Here is a 16,960-nt window from a genome sequence, read left to right on the forward strand (position 1 = left end):
GAAACCTCAGGGTCGTAAAAAGAGGCATTAGAGGCTGTCGCTTCTCATTTCGTCGTTCACGTTTGATACGCTGCTAAAAAACATACGGTCTTTATGAGTCACACACACAGCTACTGTTCACTGTTACACACTCTGCATCCTAAATGGTGCCCTATTCCCTATGTAGTGCACTACTTTGGACCAGGGCCCTATTCCCTATGTAGCGCACTACATTTGACCAGGGCTCTATTCCCTATGTAGTGCACTACATTTGACCAGGGCCCTATTCCCTATGTAGTGCACTACATTTGACCAGGGCCCTATTCCCTATGTAGTGCACTACATTTGACCAGGGCCCTATTCCCTATGTAGTGCACTACATTAGACCAGGGCCCTATTCCCTATGTAGTGCACTACTTTAGACCAGGGCCCTATTCCCTATGTAGTGCACTACATTTGACCAGGGCCCATGGGGAAAGTGTGTGTGATTTGGGACGTAGTGTGCAATACTGTAACTGTGTACAGCCTGGTGATTTTCTCCTTGTATCATATGATATAACCTAATTCAATTAGCTAGGTCGTTGGCTTCCTCCTTGTATCATATGATATTAGCTAGGTCGTTGGCTTCCTCCTTGTATCATATGATATTAGCTAGGTCGTTGGCTTCCTCCTTGTATCATATAATATAACCTAATTCGATTAGCTAGGTCGTTGGCTTCCTCCTTGTATCATATGATATTAGCTAGGTCGTTGGCTTCCTCCTTGTATCATATGATATTAGCTAGGTCGTTGGCTTCCTCCTTGTATCATATGATATAACCTAACTGTTGGCTTCCTCCTTGTATCATATGATATTAGCTAGGTCGTTGGCTTCCTCCTTGTATCATATGATATTAGCTAGGTCGTTGGCTTCCTCCTTGTATCATATGATATAACCTAACTGTTGGCTTCCTCCTTGTATCATATGATATTAGCTAGGTCGTTGGCTTCCTCCTTGTATCATATGATATAACCTAACTGTTGGCTTCCTCCTTGTATCATATGATATTAGCTAGGTCGTTGGCTTCCTCCTTGTATCATATGATATTAGCTAGGTCGTTGGCTTCCTCCTTGTATCATATGATATTAGCTAGGTCGTTGGCTTCCTCCTTGTTATTATAGATTAGCTAAATACGCACAGAGAGAGACAATGTATATTTAAAAGATTTAATTGTTTGTTTTCAATGATTTATTTGATACACCAAGGTCAGCAGGATAGATTAGGGCAGAATATGCTCATAACGTAGTTATTTGTATAAGATAACAGCAACATATATGAAATGTAACGTTGCATAGTTTTCAGTACACTGGTCATTGAACTCTTCACTGGTCTACGTAGTCTATACTGTAGATGTATACAGTACGTCACTTTACATGAACTAACAGGTATTACAAAATTAACTCCCATTTCAAGATAGACTGATATTACGTCAGGAAAATGATTGTTCATCAAAAGGGACCATTCGAAAGAGTTAAGTGCATATTTCACCTCCAAAAACAACGATAAACCTGTAGAAACGATGAATAACTGACTTGTCAATACCATCGTCCATGTAAAAATCCCCTCTGTTTGTACAGCAGTTAGATCAAACGAATCATTGACACCCTTAAAATCAGACATCTGTAAACATTAAAGAAAAAACAAAGACAAAACAAACAAACACATTTTTTATAGATCCTTCGTCTAATTTATATATATATAGTTTTTTATCGTACCCCTTTTTCAATTACAAATCATTGATTCTGGAAGGACCTGTGTCAACGATAAACAACAACATTCCTATCATTGATTCTGGAGGGATCTGTGTCAACGAAAAGCAACAACATTCCTATCATCGATTCAGATATTATCAAAATGATTTAATAACAGTCAAATTATCAGACTTGATTTCTTCTCCATAAGGCAGCAGTGACTCATTAGTAAACAGGACTGTAAACACTAATGCATGGCTTTTCTTTAGTGCAAATGTGTGTTCGGCAGTAGCAGTGTGTTGGGCTGGGCAGTAGCAGTGTGTTGGGCTGGGCAGTACAGTAGCAGTGTGTTGGGCTGGGCAGTAGCAGTGTGTTGGGATGGGCAGTACAGTAGCAGTGTGTTGGGCTGGGCAGTACAGTAGCAGTGTGTTGGGCTGGGCAGTAGCAGTGTGTTGGGCTGGGCAGTACAGTAGCAGTGTGTTGGGCTGGGCAGTAGCAGTGTGTTGGGCTGGGCAGTAGCAGTGTGTTGGGATGGGCAGTACAGTAGCAGTGTGTTGGGCTGGGCAGTACAGTAGCAGTGTGTTGGGCTGGTAGCAGTGTGTTGGGCTAGCAGTGTGTTGGGCAGTACTGTAGCAGTGTGTTGGGCAGTACTGTAGCAGTGTGTTGGGCTGGGCAGTACAGTAGCAGTGTGTTGGGCTGGGCAGTACAGTAGCAGTGTGTTGGGCTGGGTGGCACATTCTGGGTGGTGATCACCTACTGAGTAGTGATCACATCAGGCTGGGTAACCATGACATCATTCTGGGTAACCATGACATCATGCCGGGCCGGCGATGACATCAACACCTGTCTCCCAGTTTGAGAAAGCGCTGTGATTTTTGCTTCACCATCCGATGCTGCCTCTGGGCCGACTGGGCCTGCTCTATGGCCTCACACAGTTTCTACAGAGGAGGAGGAGAGGCCGTTAGGTACTGTGGGTCAACACACACACACACACACACACACACACACACACACACACACACACACACACACACACACACACACACACACACACACACACACACACACACACACACACACACACACACACACACACACACACACAAAAGTGTATTATCGGGACCTGGGCAGTGGCAGGGTTCTTGAGGTGCAGCACTCTCATGGGTTCCTGTCCATCTCTCTTTTGAAACTTCAGCTTGTTCTGTTCCTGTTGTCAGACAAAGAGATTCAGTCCAATACAAATGGTTATGTTCCTATAGTCCTACAAAGAGATTCAGTCCAATACAACTGGTTCTGTTCCTATAGTCCTACAAAGAGATTCAGTCCAATACAACTGGTTCTGTTCCTATAGATTCAGTCCAATACAACTGGTTCTGTTCCTATAGATTCAGTCCAATACAACTGGTTCTGTTCCTATAGATTCAGTCCAATACAACTGGTTCTGTTCCTATAGTCCTACAAAGAGATTCAGTCCAATACAACTGGTTCTGTTCCTATAGACCTACAAAGAGATTCAGTCCAATACAACTGGTTCTGTTCCTGTTGTCAGACAAAGAGATTCAGTCCAATACAACTGGTTCTGTTCCTATAGGCCTACAAAGAGATTCAGTCCAATACAACTGGTTCTGTTCCTATAGTCCTACAAAGAGATTCAGTCCAATACAACTGGTTCTGTTCCTATAGTCCTACAAAGAGATTCAGTCCAATACAACTGGTTCTGTTCCTATAGTCCTACAAAGAGATTCAGTCCAATACAACTGGTTCTGTTCCTATAGATTCAGTCCAATACAACTGGTTCTGTTCCTATAGTCCTACAAAGAGATTCAGTCCAATACAACTGGTTCTGTTCCTGTTGTCAGACAAAGAGATTCAGTCCAATACAACTGGTTCTGTTCCTATAGGCCTACAAAGAGATTCAGTCCAATACAACTGGTTCTGTTCCTATAGTCCTACAAAGAGATTCAGTCCAATACAACTGGTTCTGTTCCTATAGTCCTACAAAGAGATTCAGTCCAATACAACTGGTTCTGTTCCTATAGAACAACAAAGAGATTCAGTCCAATACAACTGGTTCTGTTCCTATAGTCCTACAAAGAGATTCAGTCCAATACAACTGGTTCTGTTCCTATAGATTCAGTCCAATACAACTGGTTCTGTTCCTATAGTCCTACAAAGAGATTCAGTCCAATACAACTGGTTCTGTTCCTATAGACCTACAAAGAGATTCAGTCCAATACAACTGGTTCTGTTCCTATAGACCTACAAAGAGATTCAGTCCAATACAACTGGTTCTGTTCCTATAGTCCTACAAAGAGATTCAGTCCAATACAACTGGTTCTGTTCCTATAGATTCAGTCCAATACAACTGGTTCTGTTCCTATAGTCCTACAAAGAGATTCAGTCCAATACAACACTTAAGGAGATAAGGACGCAAGTAACTAAGTAAGTGAGCGAGTGAATTTTAAAATAGTTCCGACTGGACCTAAGGATGCTATTTAATGTCTCAGGCAGACCTTGCAGTAGATCATCAGGTCTCCTCCTTCCACGTACGGAGGCCTTGAGAAATGCTCAAACAGACACTCCCATTCCTTGTTGAAGTGTCCCACAAACTCCACCTCCTTCACACACATCACTCTCCTGTAGGAGGAGGAGAGATGTCGCGGGGCAGAAGGTTGATAAGGGGTGAAAATACATGACACAACCTCAATATTACAATCATTCTACTTCATCGACAGTAACGTTAATTGATACACAATGAACTGTTTAATGAATATATAGATACTGTAGATATACTCTATATATCTATATATCTATATATAATATCTATCTATATATAAGTTTGAGACATCTACACATTCTAGTTTTTTAAAACTATTTTCTGCATTGTAAACATTTTTAGTGAAGACATCAAAATGATGAAATAACACATATTGGAAGCATGTAGTAACCAAAAAAAGTTATCAAAAGATTATTCAAAGTAGCCACCCTTTTGCCTTTTGCACACTCTTGGCATTCTCTCAACCAGCATCATGAGGTAGTCACCTGGAATGCGTTTCAATTATCAGGTGTGCCTTGTTAAAAGTACATTTGTGGAATTTCTTTCCTTCTTAATGCGGTTGAGCCAATCAGTTGTGTTGTGACAAGGTAGGGGTGGTATACAGGAGATAGATAACCAATCAGTTGTGATGTGACAAGGTAGGGGTGGTATACAGAATATAACCAATCAGTTGTGATGTGACAAGGTAGGGGTGGTATACAGAATATAACCAATCAGTTGTGATGTGACTAGGTAGGGGTGGTATACAGGAGATAGATAACCAATCAGTTGTGATGTGACAAGGTAGGGGTGGTATACAGAATATAACCAATCAGTTGTGATGTGACAAGGTAGGGGTGGTATACAGGAGATAGATAACCAATCAGTTGTGATGTGACAAGGTAGGGGTGGTATACAGAATATAACCAATCAGTTGTGATGTGACAAGGTAGGGGTGGTATACAGGAGATAGATAACCAATCAGTTGTGTTGTGACAAGGTAGGGGTGGTATACAGGAGATAGATAACCAATCAGTTGTGATGTGACAAGGTAGGGGTGGTATACAGGAGATAACCAATCAGTTGTGTTGTGACAAGGTAGGGGTGGTATACAGGAGATAGATAACCAATCAGTTGTGATGTGACAAGGTAGGGGTAGTATACAGGAGATAGATAACCAATCAGTTGTGATGTGACAAGGTAGGGGTGGTATACAGGAGATAGATAACCAATCAGTTGTGATGTGACAAGGTAGGGGTGGTATACAGGAGATAGATAACCAATCAGTTGTGATGTGACAAGGTAGGGGTGGTATACAGGAGACAGCACTATTTGGAAAAAGACCAAGTCCATATTATGTCAAGAACTTTGATAGTTTCTTCAAGCGCTATGATGAAACTGTCTCTCATAAGGCCCGCCACAGGAAAGGAAGACCCAGAGTTACCTCTGTTGCAGAGGGTAAGTTCATTAAAGTTAACTGCACCTCAGATTGCAGCCCAAATAAACGCTTAACAGAATTCAAGTAACAGACACATCTCAACATCAACTGTTCCGAGCAGACTGTGTGAATCAGACCTCCATGGTCAATTTGCTGCAATGAAACCCACTACTAAAGGACACCAATAACAAGAAGAAACTTGCTTGGGTCTAGAAACATGAGCAATGGACATTAGACTGGTAGAAATCTGTCCTGATGAGTCCGAATATGAGATTTTCGGTTCCAACCGCAAGATGTAGAGGTGGTGAACGGATGATCTCTGCATGTGTGGTTCCCACCGTGAAGCATGGAGGAGGAGGTGTGATTTATTTAGAATTCAAAACTCACTTCCCAGCATGGCTACCACAGCATTCTGCAGAAATACGCCTTCCCATCTGGTTTGCGCTTAGTGGGACTATCTTTTGTTTTTCAACAGGACAATGACCCTACACACCACCAGGCTGTGTGAAGACTATTTGACCAAGAAGGAGAGTGATGGAGTGCTGCATCAGGTGACCTGGCCTCCACAATCACCAGACCTCAACCCAGTTGAGATGGTTTGGGATGAGTTGGACCGCGGAGTGAAGGAAATACAGCCAACACGTGCTTAGAATATGTGGGAACTCCTGCAAGACTGTTGGAAAAGCATTCCAGGTGAAGCTGGTTGAGAGAATGCCAAGAGTGTGCAAAGCTGTCATCAAGGCAAAGGATGGCTACTTTGAATAACCTCAAATATATTTATTTATTTAACACTTTTTGGGGGTTACTAAATGATTCCATGTGTTATTTCACAGTTTTGATGTCTTCACTATTATTCTGCAATGTAGAAAATAGTTGAAAATAAAGAAAAACCCTGGAATGAGCAGGTGTGTCGTTTGACTGGTCCTGTAGTTTTACACACGGTGCATTCGGAAAGTATTCAGACCCCTTCCCACAATTTGTTACGTTACCTTAGTCTAAAATGGATTAAATACATGTTTCCCTCATCAATCTAAACACAATACCCAAATACAAAGCTAAAACAGGTTTTTACAAAATGTTGCTAATTTATTACAAATTTAAAAACTGAAATACCCTATTTTACATAACTATTCAGACCCTTTGCTATGAGAATTGAAATTGAGCTCAGGTGCATCCTGTTTCCATTGATCATCCTTGAGATGTTTCTACAACCTCATTGTAGGCCACCTGTGGTAAATTCAATTGATTGGACCCAATTTGTTGTGTGTTCCTTTCCAAATCATATCCAATCAAATTGAATTTACCACAGGTGGCCTCCAATCAAGTTGTAGAAACATCTCAAACATGATCAATGGAAACAGGAAGCACCTGAGCTCAATTTCAAGTCTCATAGCAAAGGGTCTAAATACTTACATACATAAGGTATTTATATATTTTTTTATTTGTAATACATTTGCAAAAATGTCTACAAACCTGTTTTCAATTTGTCATTATAGGGTATTGTGATGTCATTATGGGGTATTGTGATGTCATTATGGGGTATTGTGATGTCATTATGGGGTATTGTGATGTCATTATGGGGCATTGTGATGTCATTATGGGGCATTGTGATGTCATTATGGGGCATTGTGATGTCATTATGGGGTATTGTGATGTCATTATGGGGTATTGTGATGTCATTATGGGGTATTGTGATGTCATTATGGGGCATTGTGATGTCATTATGGGGCATTGTGATGTCATTATGGGGTATTGTGATGTCATTATGGGGCATTGTGATGTCATTATGGGGCATTGTGATGTCATTATGGGGCATTGTGATGTCATTATGGGGTATTGTGATGTCATTATGGGGTATTGTGATGTCATTATGGGGTATTGTGATGTCATTATGGGGTATTGTGATGTCATTATGGGGCATTGTGATGTCATTATGGGGCATTGTGATGTCATTATGGGGCATTGTGATGTCATTATGGGGCATTGTGATGTCATTATGGGGCATTGTGATGTCATTATGGGGCATTGTGATGTCATTATGGGGCATTGTGATGTCATTATGGGGTATTGTGATGTCATTATGGGGCATTGTGATGTCATTATGGGGCATTGTGATGTCATTATGGGGTATTGTGATGTCATTATGGGGTATTGTGATGTCATTATGGGGTATTGTGATGTCATTATGGGGCATTGTGATGTCATTATGGGGCATTGTGATGTCATTATGGGGCATTGTGATGTCATTATGGGGTATTGTGATGTCATTATGGGGCATTGTGATGTCATTATGGGGTATTGTGATGTCATTATGGGGCATTGTGATGTCATTATGGGGCATTGTGATGTCATTATGGGGCATTGTGATGTCATTATGGGGCATTGTGATGTCATTATGGGGCATTGTGATGTCATTATGGGGCATTGTGATGTCATTATGGGGCATTGTGATGTCATTATGGGGCATTGTGATGTCATTATGGGGCATTGTGATGTCATTATGGGGTATTGTGATGTCATTATGGGGTATTGTGATGTCATTATGGGGTATTGTGATGTCATTATGGGGTATTGTGATGTCATTATGGGGCATTGTGATGTCATTATGGGGCATTGTGATGTCATTATGGGGTATTGTGATGTCATTATGGGGTATTATGTGTAGATTGATGAGAATTTGTATTTGTTTAATCCATTTTAGAATAAGGCTGTAAAGTAACAAAAATGTGGAAAAAAAAGTCAAGGGGTCCGAATACTTTCCTTGAACGCACAATTTGTTAAAAAAATACCTTTTCAGGGAAAGTGTCTTCCCAAACCAGTATCTCCAATATACAAACACAAAATGTCTACCCCTGAGGCACGAGTCACGTTGAACTGAAGTCTTCCATAATGTACCTGTTGGTCACTATGACGTTGGTCTTCCTGTGTCCAGGGTACAAACAGTGTTCTCTGAAGATCTCTCCTTCCAGCTGCTTGATCTCTGACCTCTGAAGGAGCAGCGTCCATGTGTGAAAACATACAAATACATGAGCCGTGTTCTAATACCCATACTACCATACTGTATACTACATACTTAATGAGTATATACTATATACTATTAGTTCACTGCTGTGTTCGAATACCCATACTACCATACTGTATACTACCTACTTAATGAGTATATACTATTAGTTCACTGCTGTGTTCTAATACCCATACTACCATACTGTATACTACCTACTTAATGAGTATATACTATATACTATTAGTTCACTGCTGTGTTCTAATACCCATACTACCATACTGTATACTACATACTTAATGAGTATATACTATATACTATTAGTTCACTGCCGTGTTCTAATACCCATACTACCATACTGTATACTACCTACTTAATGAGTATATACTATATACTATTAGTTCACTGCTGTGTTCTAATACCCATACTACCATACTGTATACTACATACTTAATGAGTATATACTATATACTATTAGTTCACTGCCGTGTTCTAATACCCATACTAACATACTGTATACTACATACTTAATGAGTATATACTATATACTATTAGTTCACTGCCGTGTTCTAATACCCATACTAACATACTGTATACTACATACTTAATGAGTATATACTATTAGTTCACTGCTGTGTTCTAATACCCATACTACCATACTGTATACTACATACTTAATGAGTATATACTATATACTATTAGTTCACTGCCGTGTTCTAATACCCATACTACCATACTGTATACTACCTACTTAATGAGTATATACTATTAGTTCACTGCTGTGTTCTAATACCCATACTACCATACTGTATACTACATACTTAATGAGTATATACTATATACTATTAGTTCACTTTAGTTAGTTCACTGTCTACCCGGAAGTTGACGCTGTTGCTATGCAACTGCGTGCTAGCTTGTTAGCATAACAAATGACTAGCTAAACATTTTACGATTTTGGGTGTGTTTGAATAATTCAAATCTGGAGTGCCCATAGTGCGCTCTCTGGGCCTTCGTCAAATCCAGAGCGTTGTCAGATTGTCCGTTTGTAAAATTGAGAGAAAGATTGATCCGAGCGTTCAGAGTGCACACGAGGAGTAGGGTTGATCCCTGTGTGCACGCGAGGAGTAGGGTTGATCCCAGTGTGCACGTGAGGAGTAGGGTTGATCCCTGTGTGCACGCGAGGAGTAGGGTTGATCCGAGCGTTCAGTGTGCACGCGAGGAGTAGGGTTGATCCCAGTGTGCACGCGAGGAGTAGGGTTGATCCCTGTGTGCACGCGAGGAGTAGGGTTGATCCGAGCGTTCAGAGGCAGTCAAACACCAAAAGCTGACGTTAGCTAGCTACTTCCAGATACTAATGAGAGAACACCTCACTCTGACCATTTTACTCGCCCTAGCAGAGCAGGTTAGGCTGTTGTCATGTTATCCAGAGACTTGGTGACTAACTGTGATCCTGGTAACAATTTAATTGATCTTTTTTATGCTGACGTTTATTGACACCGACCGTATTCTACATGTGTAGAGCGTTTTGTAAATTCATCAGTTATTCTGCGCGAGAGTGCTCTGAAATCGGGAACAGATAGCCATAGGTAACAATGTCGATTGAAACAACACTTAGCTAAGAATGATGTGAATCATCAAGTCAATAAACGATGGGTAATTAGATCAGCAGATCGTTAATATACTGCCTGACAAGTTTGATCTATTAGGAGCCAATTAACGTTAGGTACCTAGCTAACATACCGGTACATACTGCTGTAATGCTATGCAGTTCGTAAGGACAGCGTAGATAATAAGTTGTCAGCCAACATAACGTGGTACAAAACTTATTTTTAAAAGTTATTACATTTTCTTAACATTTGTCATAAATATTTTCTGCCATGTTCTTCAAATCTGAAAACCTTGTGAAGCCACGCCCATTTTTCTGAAGAATTGCATTATGGGCCCTAAAAGCACGGAAAGTGTGTCCACTGCATGTGCACTTCGTATTTTGCCGAATTTAGTACAACATCCGGGAACTTTTTTCATACTAACTATATCCACGCTACGACCAAGAAGCATACTATACACTTAATTCACGTCACGAATAATACGGTTAGTGGGGCGAGTATGAGTATTGGAACACAGATCGACGTCTTCATTTGTAATCTAATAATAACAACACGATTATGTTGTAGCTAAACTTCCCTTTCTAAGCAAACTTTACCCGTAAAACGAGCAAATCATCGCAATGGATTTTCCACATGTAATTAAGTGAGTGTATATAGGTTTATTAGATTTCAGGTTGAAAGTGACATCACACAAGACAATAGAACATAGTGAATGCATTGACCAATAGAAACAAACCATTACCCGTCACATAGTGAATGCATTGACCAATAGAAACAAAGCATTACCCGTCATAGTGAATGCATTGACCAATAGAAACAAACCATTACCCGTCACATAGTGAATGCATTGACCAATAGAAACAAACCATTACCCGTCATAGTGAATGCATTGACCAATAGAAACAAAGCATTACCCGTCATAGTGAATGCATTGACCAATAGAAACAAAGCATTACACCATCACATTAACATACATTCATATAGTTTAAGGCAGTCAGACTAACTAGGGAGTTATGGATTGTATATATATATATATATATATATATATGTTGGAAAATAATTACAAAGTATCTATCAAATATAACATTAATTTGGTCATGCTTCTTTGAACAATAGCACAGTTTCGAAATCATTTAGCATGCGGTTATAGAAACTCACGTACAAACGAATGTAAGAGTATAGCATCGATATATCATTATAAGTGCATACTGTATATACAGATAGGAACGCTGGGATTTCCAAGGTGACGCTATGAACCTTTTATAAAAAATATTGCAAATGTCTGCTGGAGTATCGTTACTAGTCAAAAAAACAAAAGACTACATTTCTTTAGTAAAATATTATTTTCAATCATGTATTATTATATAGGGTAGTTTATAAAGGGCTGGACAAATGATCTGCATATATTATAGCAGGCTAAATCGTTTCATTTCCTAATTTGTGTAAATACGAAATAAAATTGCAAAAAGATTTAATTCGGCAAAAGTAATACAAAAAACCCTGACTTAAAAAAAACAAGACTGAGGTATTGTACGGGCAGAGATGTTTTCCCTTTGGCAAAACAATTCAGTCTTCAGAAAACTGAACGAAGAGTCATGAAATCAGCATAGTATACACATTTACAGAAAAAGGAGTTTGAACTTTGACACAGAGCTTCACCTAACGTGTGTGTGTGTGTGTGTGTGTGTGTGTGTGTGTGTGTGTGTGTGTGTGTGTGTGTGTGTGTGTGTGTGTGTGTGTGTGTGTGTGTGTGTGTGTGTGTGTGTGTGTGTGTGTGTGTGTGTGTGTGTGTCGACATTTCAACGATCAGACATTTGAACCACGTCAACTGACCGTTGATAGAACTAAAGATAATTGATTACTAGGACTTGAATTACATCACGTAGAAAACACACAACCCACATAATCAACCTCAACCCCTTCTATTCCTCATCATGCTGCATGAAGGAGAAAGAGAAAGAAAGAGAGAGAAAGAGAAAGAAAGAGAGAGAAAGAGAAAGGAGAGAGAGGGAGAAAGAGAAGGAGAGAGGGAGAAAGAGAAGGAGAGAGAGAGAAGGAGAGAGAGAGAAAGAGAAGGAGAGAGAGGGAGAAAGAGAAGGAGAGAGAGAGAAGGAGAGAGAGAGAAAGAGAAGGAGAGAGAGCGAGAGAGAGAAGGAGAGAGGGAGAAGGAGAGAGAGAGAAAGAGAAGGAGAGAGAGAGAAGGAGAGAGAGAGAAAGAGAAGGAGAGAGAGCGAGAGAGAGAAGGAGAGAGGGAGAGAGAGAAGGAGAGAGAGAGAAAGAGAAGGAGAGAGAGAGAAGGAGAGAGAGAGAAAGAGAAGGAGAGAGAGCGAGAGAGAGAAGGAGAGAGGGAGAAAGAGAAGGAGAGAGGGAGAAAGAGAAGGAGAGAGAGAAAGAGAAAGGAGAGCGAGAGAAAGAGAAAGGAGAGAAAGAGAGAGAGAGAAAGAGAAAGGAGAGAGAGAAAGAGAAAGGAGAGAGAGAAAGAGGAGAGAGAGAAAGAGGAGAGAGAGAAAGAGGAGAGAGAGAAAGAGGAGAGAGAGAAAGAGGAGAGAGAGAAAGAGGAGAGAGAGAAAGAGGAGAGAGAGAAAGGAGAGAGAGAGAGAGAAAGAGAAGGAGAGAGAGAAAGAGGAGAGAGAGAGAGAGAGAGAGAGAGAGAGAGAGAGAGAGAGAGAGAGAGAGAGAGAGAGAGAGAGAGAAAGAGAAGGAGAGAGAGAAAGGAGAGAGAGAGAGAAAGAGAAGGAGAGAAAGAAAAACACAAGGACAGGGAGGGAATTAGAAGAGGAAAAACACTTCAAGGTCATCGGGTGTCAAAAAGAAAGAATGTTTCATTTCTGTAAAGACAAAAGATTAAACTCATTGGTTTCAAGACAACACTTTCAGATTGACATATAATACACTGTATTAAATGTATTAATTAAAAAAATAAAATATATAATTTAGAATAGAAAAGTGCAGAAATTGAAATAGTAAAGAGCTCTAGTTGTTATATGGTCCCCTTTTTCTACGACCTGGACAAGTCTACCTCCACCCATGGGTGTTTTAGTGTCCTAAGGTGGGTTGCTAACCTGGACAAGTCTACCTCCACCCATGGGTGTTTTAGTGTCCTAAGGTGGGTTGCTAACCTGGACAAGTCTACCACCACCCATGGGTGTTTTAGTGTCCTAAGGTGGGTTGCTAACCTGGACAAGTCTACCTCCACCCATGGGTGTTTTAGTGTCCTAAGGTGGGTTGCTAACCTGGACAAGTCTACCTCCACCCATGGGTGTTTTAGTGTCCTAAGGTGGGTTGCTAACCTGGACAAGTCTACCTCCACCCATGGGTGTTTTAGTGTCCTAAGGTGGGTTGCTAACCTGGACAAGTCTACCTCCACCCATGGGTGTTTTAGTGTCCTAAGGTGGGTTGCTAACCTGGACAAGTCTACCTCCACCTATGGGTGTTTTAGTGTCCTAAGGAGGGTTGCTAACCTGGACAAGTCTACCTCCACCCATGGGTGTTTTAGTGTCCTAAGGAGGGTTGCTAACCTGGACAAGTCTACCTCCACCCATGGGTGTTTTAGTGTCCTAAGGTGGGTTGCTAACCTGGACAAGTCTACCTCCACCCATGGGTGTTTTAGTGTCCTAAGGAGGGTTGCTAACCTGGACAAGTCTACCTCCAGGCATGGGTGTTTTAGTGTCCTAAGGAGGGTTGCTAACCTGGACAAGTCTACCTCCACCCATGGGTGTTTTAGTGTCCTAAGGTGGGTTGCTAACCTGGACAAGTCTACCTCCACCCATGGGTGTTTTAGTGTCCTAAGGTGGGTTGCTAACCTGGACAAGTCTACCTCCAGCCATGGGTGTTTTAGTGTCCTAAGGAGGGTTGCTAACCTGGACAAGTCTACCTCCACCCATGGGTGTTTTAGTGTCCTAAGGTGGGTTGCTAACCTGGACAAGTCTACCTCCACCCATGGGTGTTTTAGTGTCCTAAGGAGGGTTGCTAACCTGGACAAGTCTACCTCCACCCATGGGTGTTTTAGTGACCTTCTAAGGTGGGTTGCTAACCTGGACAAGTCTACCTCCACCCATGGGTGTTTTAGTGTCCTAAGGTGGGTTGCTAACCTGGACAAGTCTACCTCCACCCATGGGTGTTTTAGTGTCCTAAAGAGGGTTGCTAACCTGGACAAGTCTACCTCCAGCCATGGGTGTTTTAGTGTCCTAAGGTGGGTTGCTAACCTGGACAAGTCTACCTCCAGCCATGGGTGTTTTAGTGTCCTAAGGTGGGTTGCTAACCTGGACAAGTCTACCTCCAGGCATGGGTGTTTTAGTGTCCTAAGGTGGGTTGCTAACCTGGACAAGTCTACCTCCACCCATGGGTGTTTTAGTGTCCTAAGGAGGGTTGCTAACCTGGACAAGTCTACCTCCACCCATGGGTGTTTTAGTGTCCTAAGGTGGGTTGCTAACCTGGACAAGTCTACCTCCACCCATGGGTGTTTTAGTGTCCTAAGGTGGGTTGCTAACCTGGACAAGTCTACCTGCAGGCATGGGTGTTTTAGTGTCCTAAGGAGGGTTGCTAACCTGGACAAGTCTACCTGCAGCCATGGGTGTTTTAGTGTCCTAAGGTGGGTTGCTAACCTGGACAAGTCTACCTCCACCCATGGGTGTTTTAGTGACCTTCTAAGGTGGGTTGCTAACCTGGACAAGTCTACCTCCATCCATGGGTGTTTTAGTGTCCTAAGGTGGGTTGCTAACCTGGACAAGTCTACCTCCACCCATGGGTGTTTTAGTGACCTTCTAAGGTGGGTTGCTAACCTGGACAAGTCTACCTGCAGGCATGGGTGTTTTAGTGTCCTAAGGAGGGTTGCTAACCTGGACAAGTCTACCTCCAGCCATGGGTGTTTTAGTGTCCTATGGTGGGTTGCTAACCTGGACAAGTCTACCTCCACCCATGGGTGTTTTAGTGTCCTAAGGAGGGTTGCTAACTTGGACAAGTCTACCTCCAGTCATGGGTGTTTTAGTGTCCTAAGGTGGGTTGCTAACCTGGACAAGTCTACCTCCAGGCATGGGTGTTTTAGTGTCCTAAGGTGGGTTGCTAACCTGGACAAGTCTACCTCCACCCATGGGTGTTTTAGTGTCCTAAGGTGGGTTGCTAACCTGGACAAGTCTACCTCCACCCATGGGTGTTTTAGTGACCTTCTAAGGTGGGTTGCTAACCTGGACAAGTCTACCTCCATCCATGGGTGTTTTAGTGTCCTAAGGTGGGTTGCTAACCTGGACAAGTCTACCTCCACCCATGGGTGTTTTAGTGACCTTCTAAGGTGGGTTGCTAACCTGGACAAGTCTACCTGCAGGCATGGGTGTTTTAGTGTCCTAAGGAGGGTTGCTAACCTGGACAAGTCTACCTCCAGCCATGGGTGTTTTAGTGTCCTATGGTGGGTTGCTAACCTGGACAAGTCTACCTCCACCCATGGGTGTTTTAGTGTCCTAAGGAGGGTTGCTAACCTGGACAAGTCTACCTCCAGCCATGGGTGTTTTAGTGTCCTAAGGTGGGTTGCTAACCTGGACAAGTCTACCTCCACCCATGGGTGTTTTAGTGTCCTTCTAAGGTGGGTTGCTAACCTGGACAAGTCTACCTCCACCCATGGGTGTTTTAGTGTCCTAAGGTGGGTTGCTAACCTGGACAAGTCTACCTCCACCCATGGGTGTTTTAGTGTCCTTCTAAGGTGGGTTGCTAACCTGGACAAGTCTACCTCCACCCATGGGTGTTTTAGTGTCCTAAGGAGGGTTGCTAACCTGGACAAGTCTACCTCCAGCCATGGGTGTTTTAGTGTCCTAAGGTGGGTTGCTAACCTGGACAAGTCTACCTCCACCCATGGGTGTTTTAGTGTCCTTCTAAGGTGGGTTGCTAACCTGGACAAGTCTACCTCCACCCATGGGTGTTTTAGTGTCCTAAGGTGGGTTGCTAACCTGGACAAGTCTACCTCCACCCATGGGTGTTTTAGTGTCCTTCTAAGGTGGGTTGCTAACCTGGACAAGTCTACCTCCACCCATGGGTGTTTTAGTGTCCTAAGGTGGGTTGCTAACCTGGACAAGTCTACCTCCACCCATGGGTGTTTTAGTGTCCTAAAGAGGGTTGCTAACCTGGACAAGTCTACCTCCAGCCATGGGTGTTTTAGTGTCCTAAGGTGGGTTGCTAACCTGGACAAGTCTACCTCCAGCCATGGGTGTTTTAGTGTCCTAAGGTGGGTTGCTAACCTGGACAAGTCTACCTCCAGGCATGGGTGTTTTAGTGTCCTAAGGTGGGTTGCTAACCTGGACAAGTCTACCTCCACCCATGGGTGTTTTAGTGTCCTAAGGAGGGTTGCTAACCTGGACAAGTCTACCTCCACCCATGGGTGTTTTAGTGTCCTAAGGTGGGTTGCTAACCTGGACAAGTCTACCTCCACCCATGGGTGTTTTAGTGTCCTAAGGTGGGTTGCTAACCTGGACAAGTCTACCTCCACCCATGGGTGTTTTAGTGTCCTAAGGTGGGTTGCTAACTTGGACAAGTCTACCTCCAGTCATGGGTGTTTTAGTGTCCTAAGTTGGGTTGCTAACCTGGACAAGTCTACCTCCAGGCATGGGTGTTTTAGTGTCCTAAGGTGGGTTGCTAACCTGGACAAGTCTACCTCCACCCATGGGTGTTTTAGTGTCCTAAGG

The 16,960-nt window shown here is 42.4% G+C and overlaps 1 protein-coding gene across 1 annotated transcript in view; it reads right to left on the reverse strand.

The window, feature by feature from the left end:
* Positions 1-2,323: 2,323 nt before the first annotated feature.
* Positions 2,324-16,960, reverse strand: part of LOC124021149 (vacuolar protein sorting-associated protein 13C-like) — a gene marked incomplete at its 5' end in the record, with an annotated part of 165,885 nt that continues 151,248 nt past the window's right edge. The window contains 4 exon segments of the mRNA XM_046336501.1: positions 2,324-2,648; positions 2,834-2,917; positions 4,224-4,347; positions 8,580-8,671. Coding sequence (XP_046192457.1) covers positions 2,547-2,648; positions 2,834-2,917; positions 4,224-4,347; positions 8,580-8,671 — 402 coding nt within the window.

The sequence above is a fragment of the Oncorhynchus gorbuscha genome, unplaced genomic scaffold, assembly GCF_021184085.1.
Source record: "Oncorhynchus gorbuscha isolate QuinsamMale2020 ecotype Even-year unplaced genomic scaffold, OgorEven_v1.0 Un_scaffold_1064, whole genome shotgun sequence".
Taxonomy (NCBI): domain Eukaryota; kingdom Metazoa; phylum Chordata; class Actinopteri; order Salmoniformes; family Salmonidae; genus Oncorhynchus; species Oncorhynchus gorbuscha.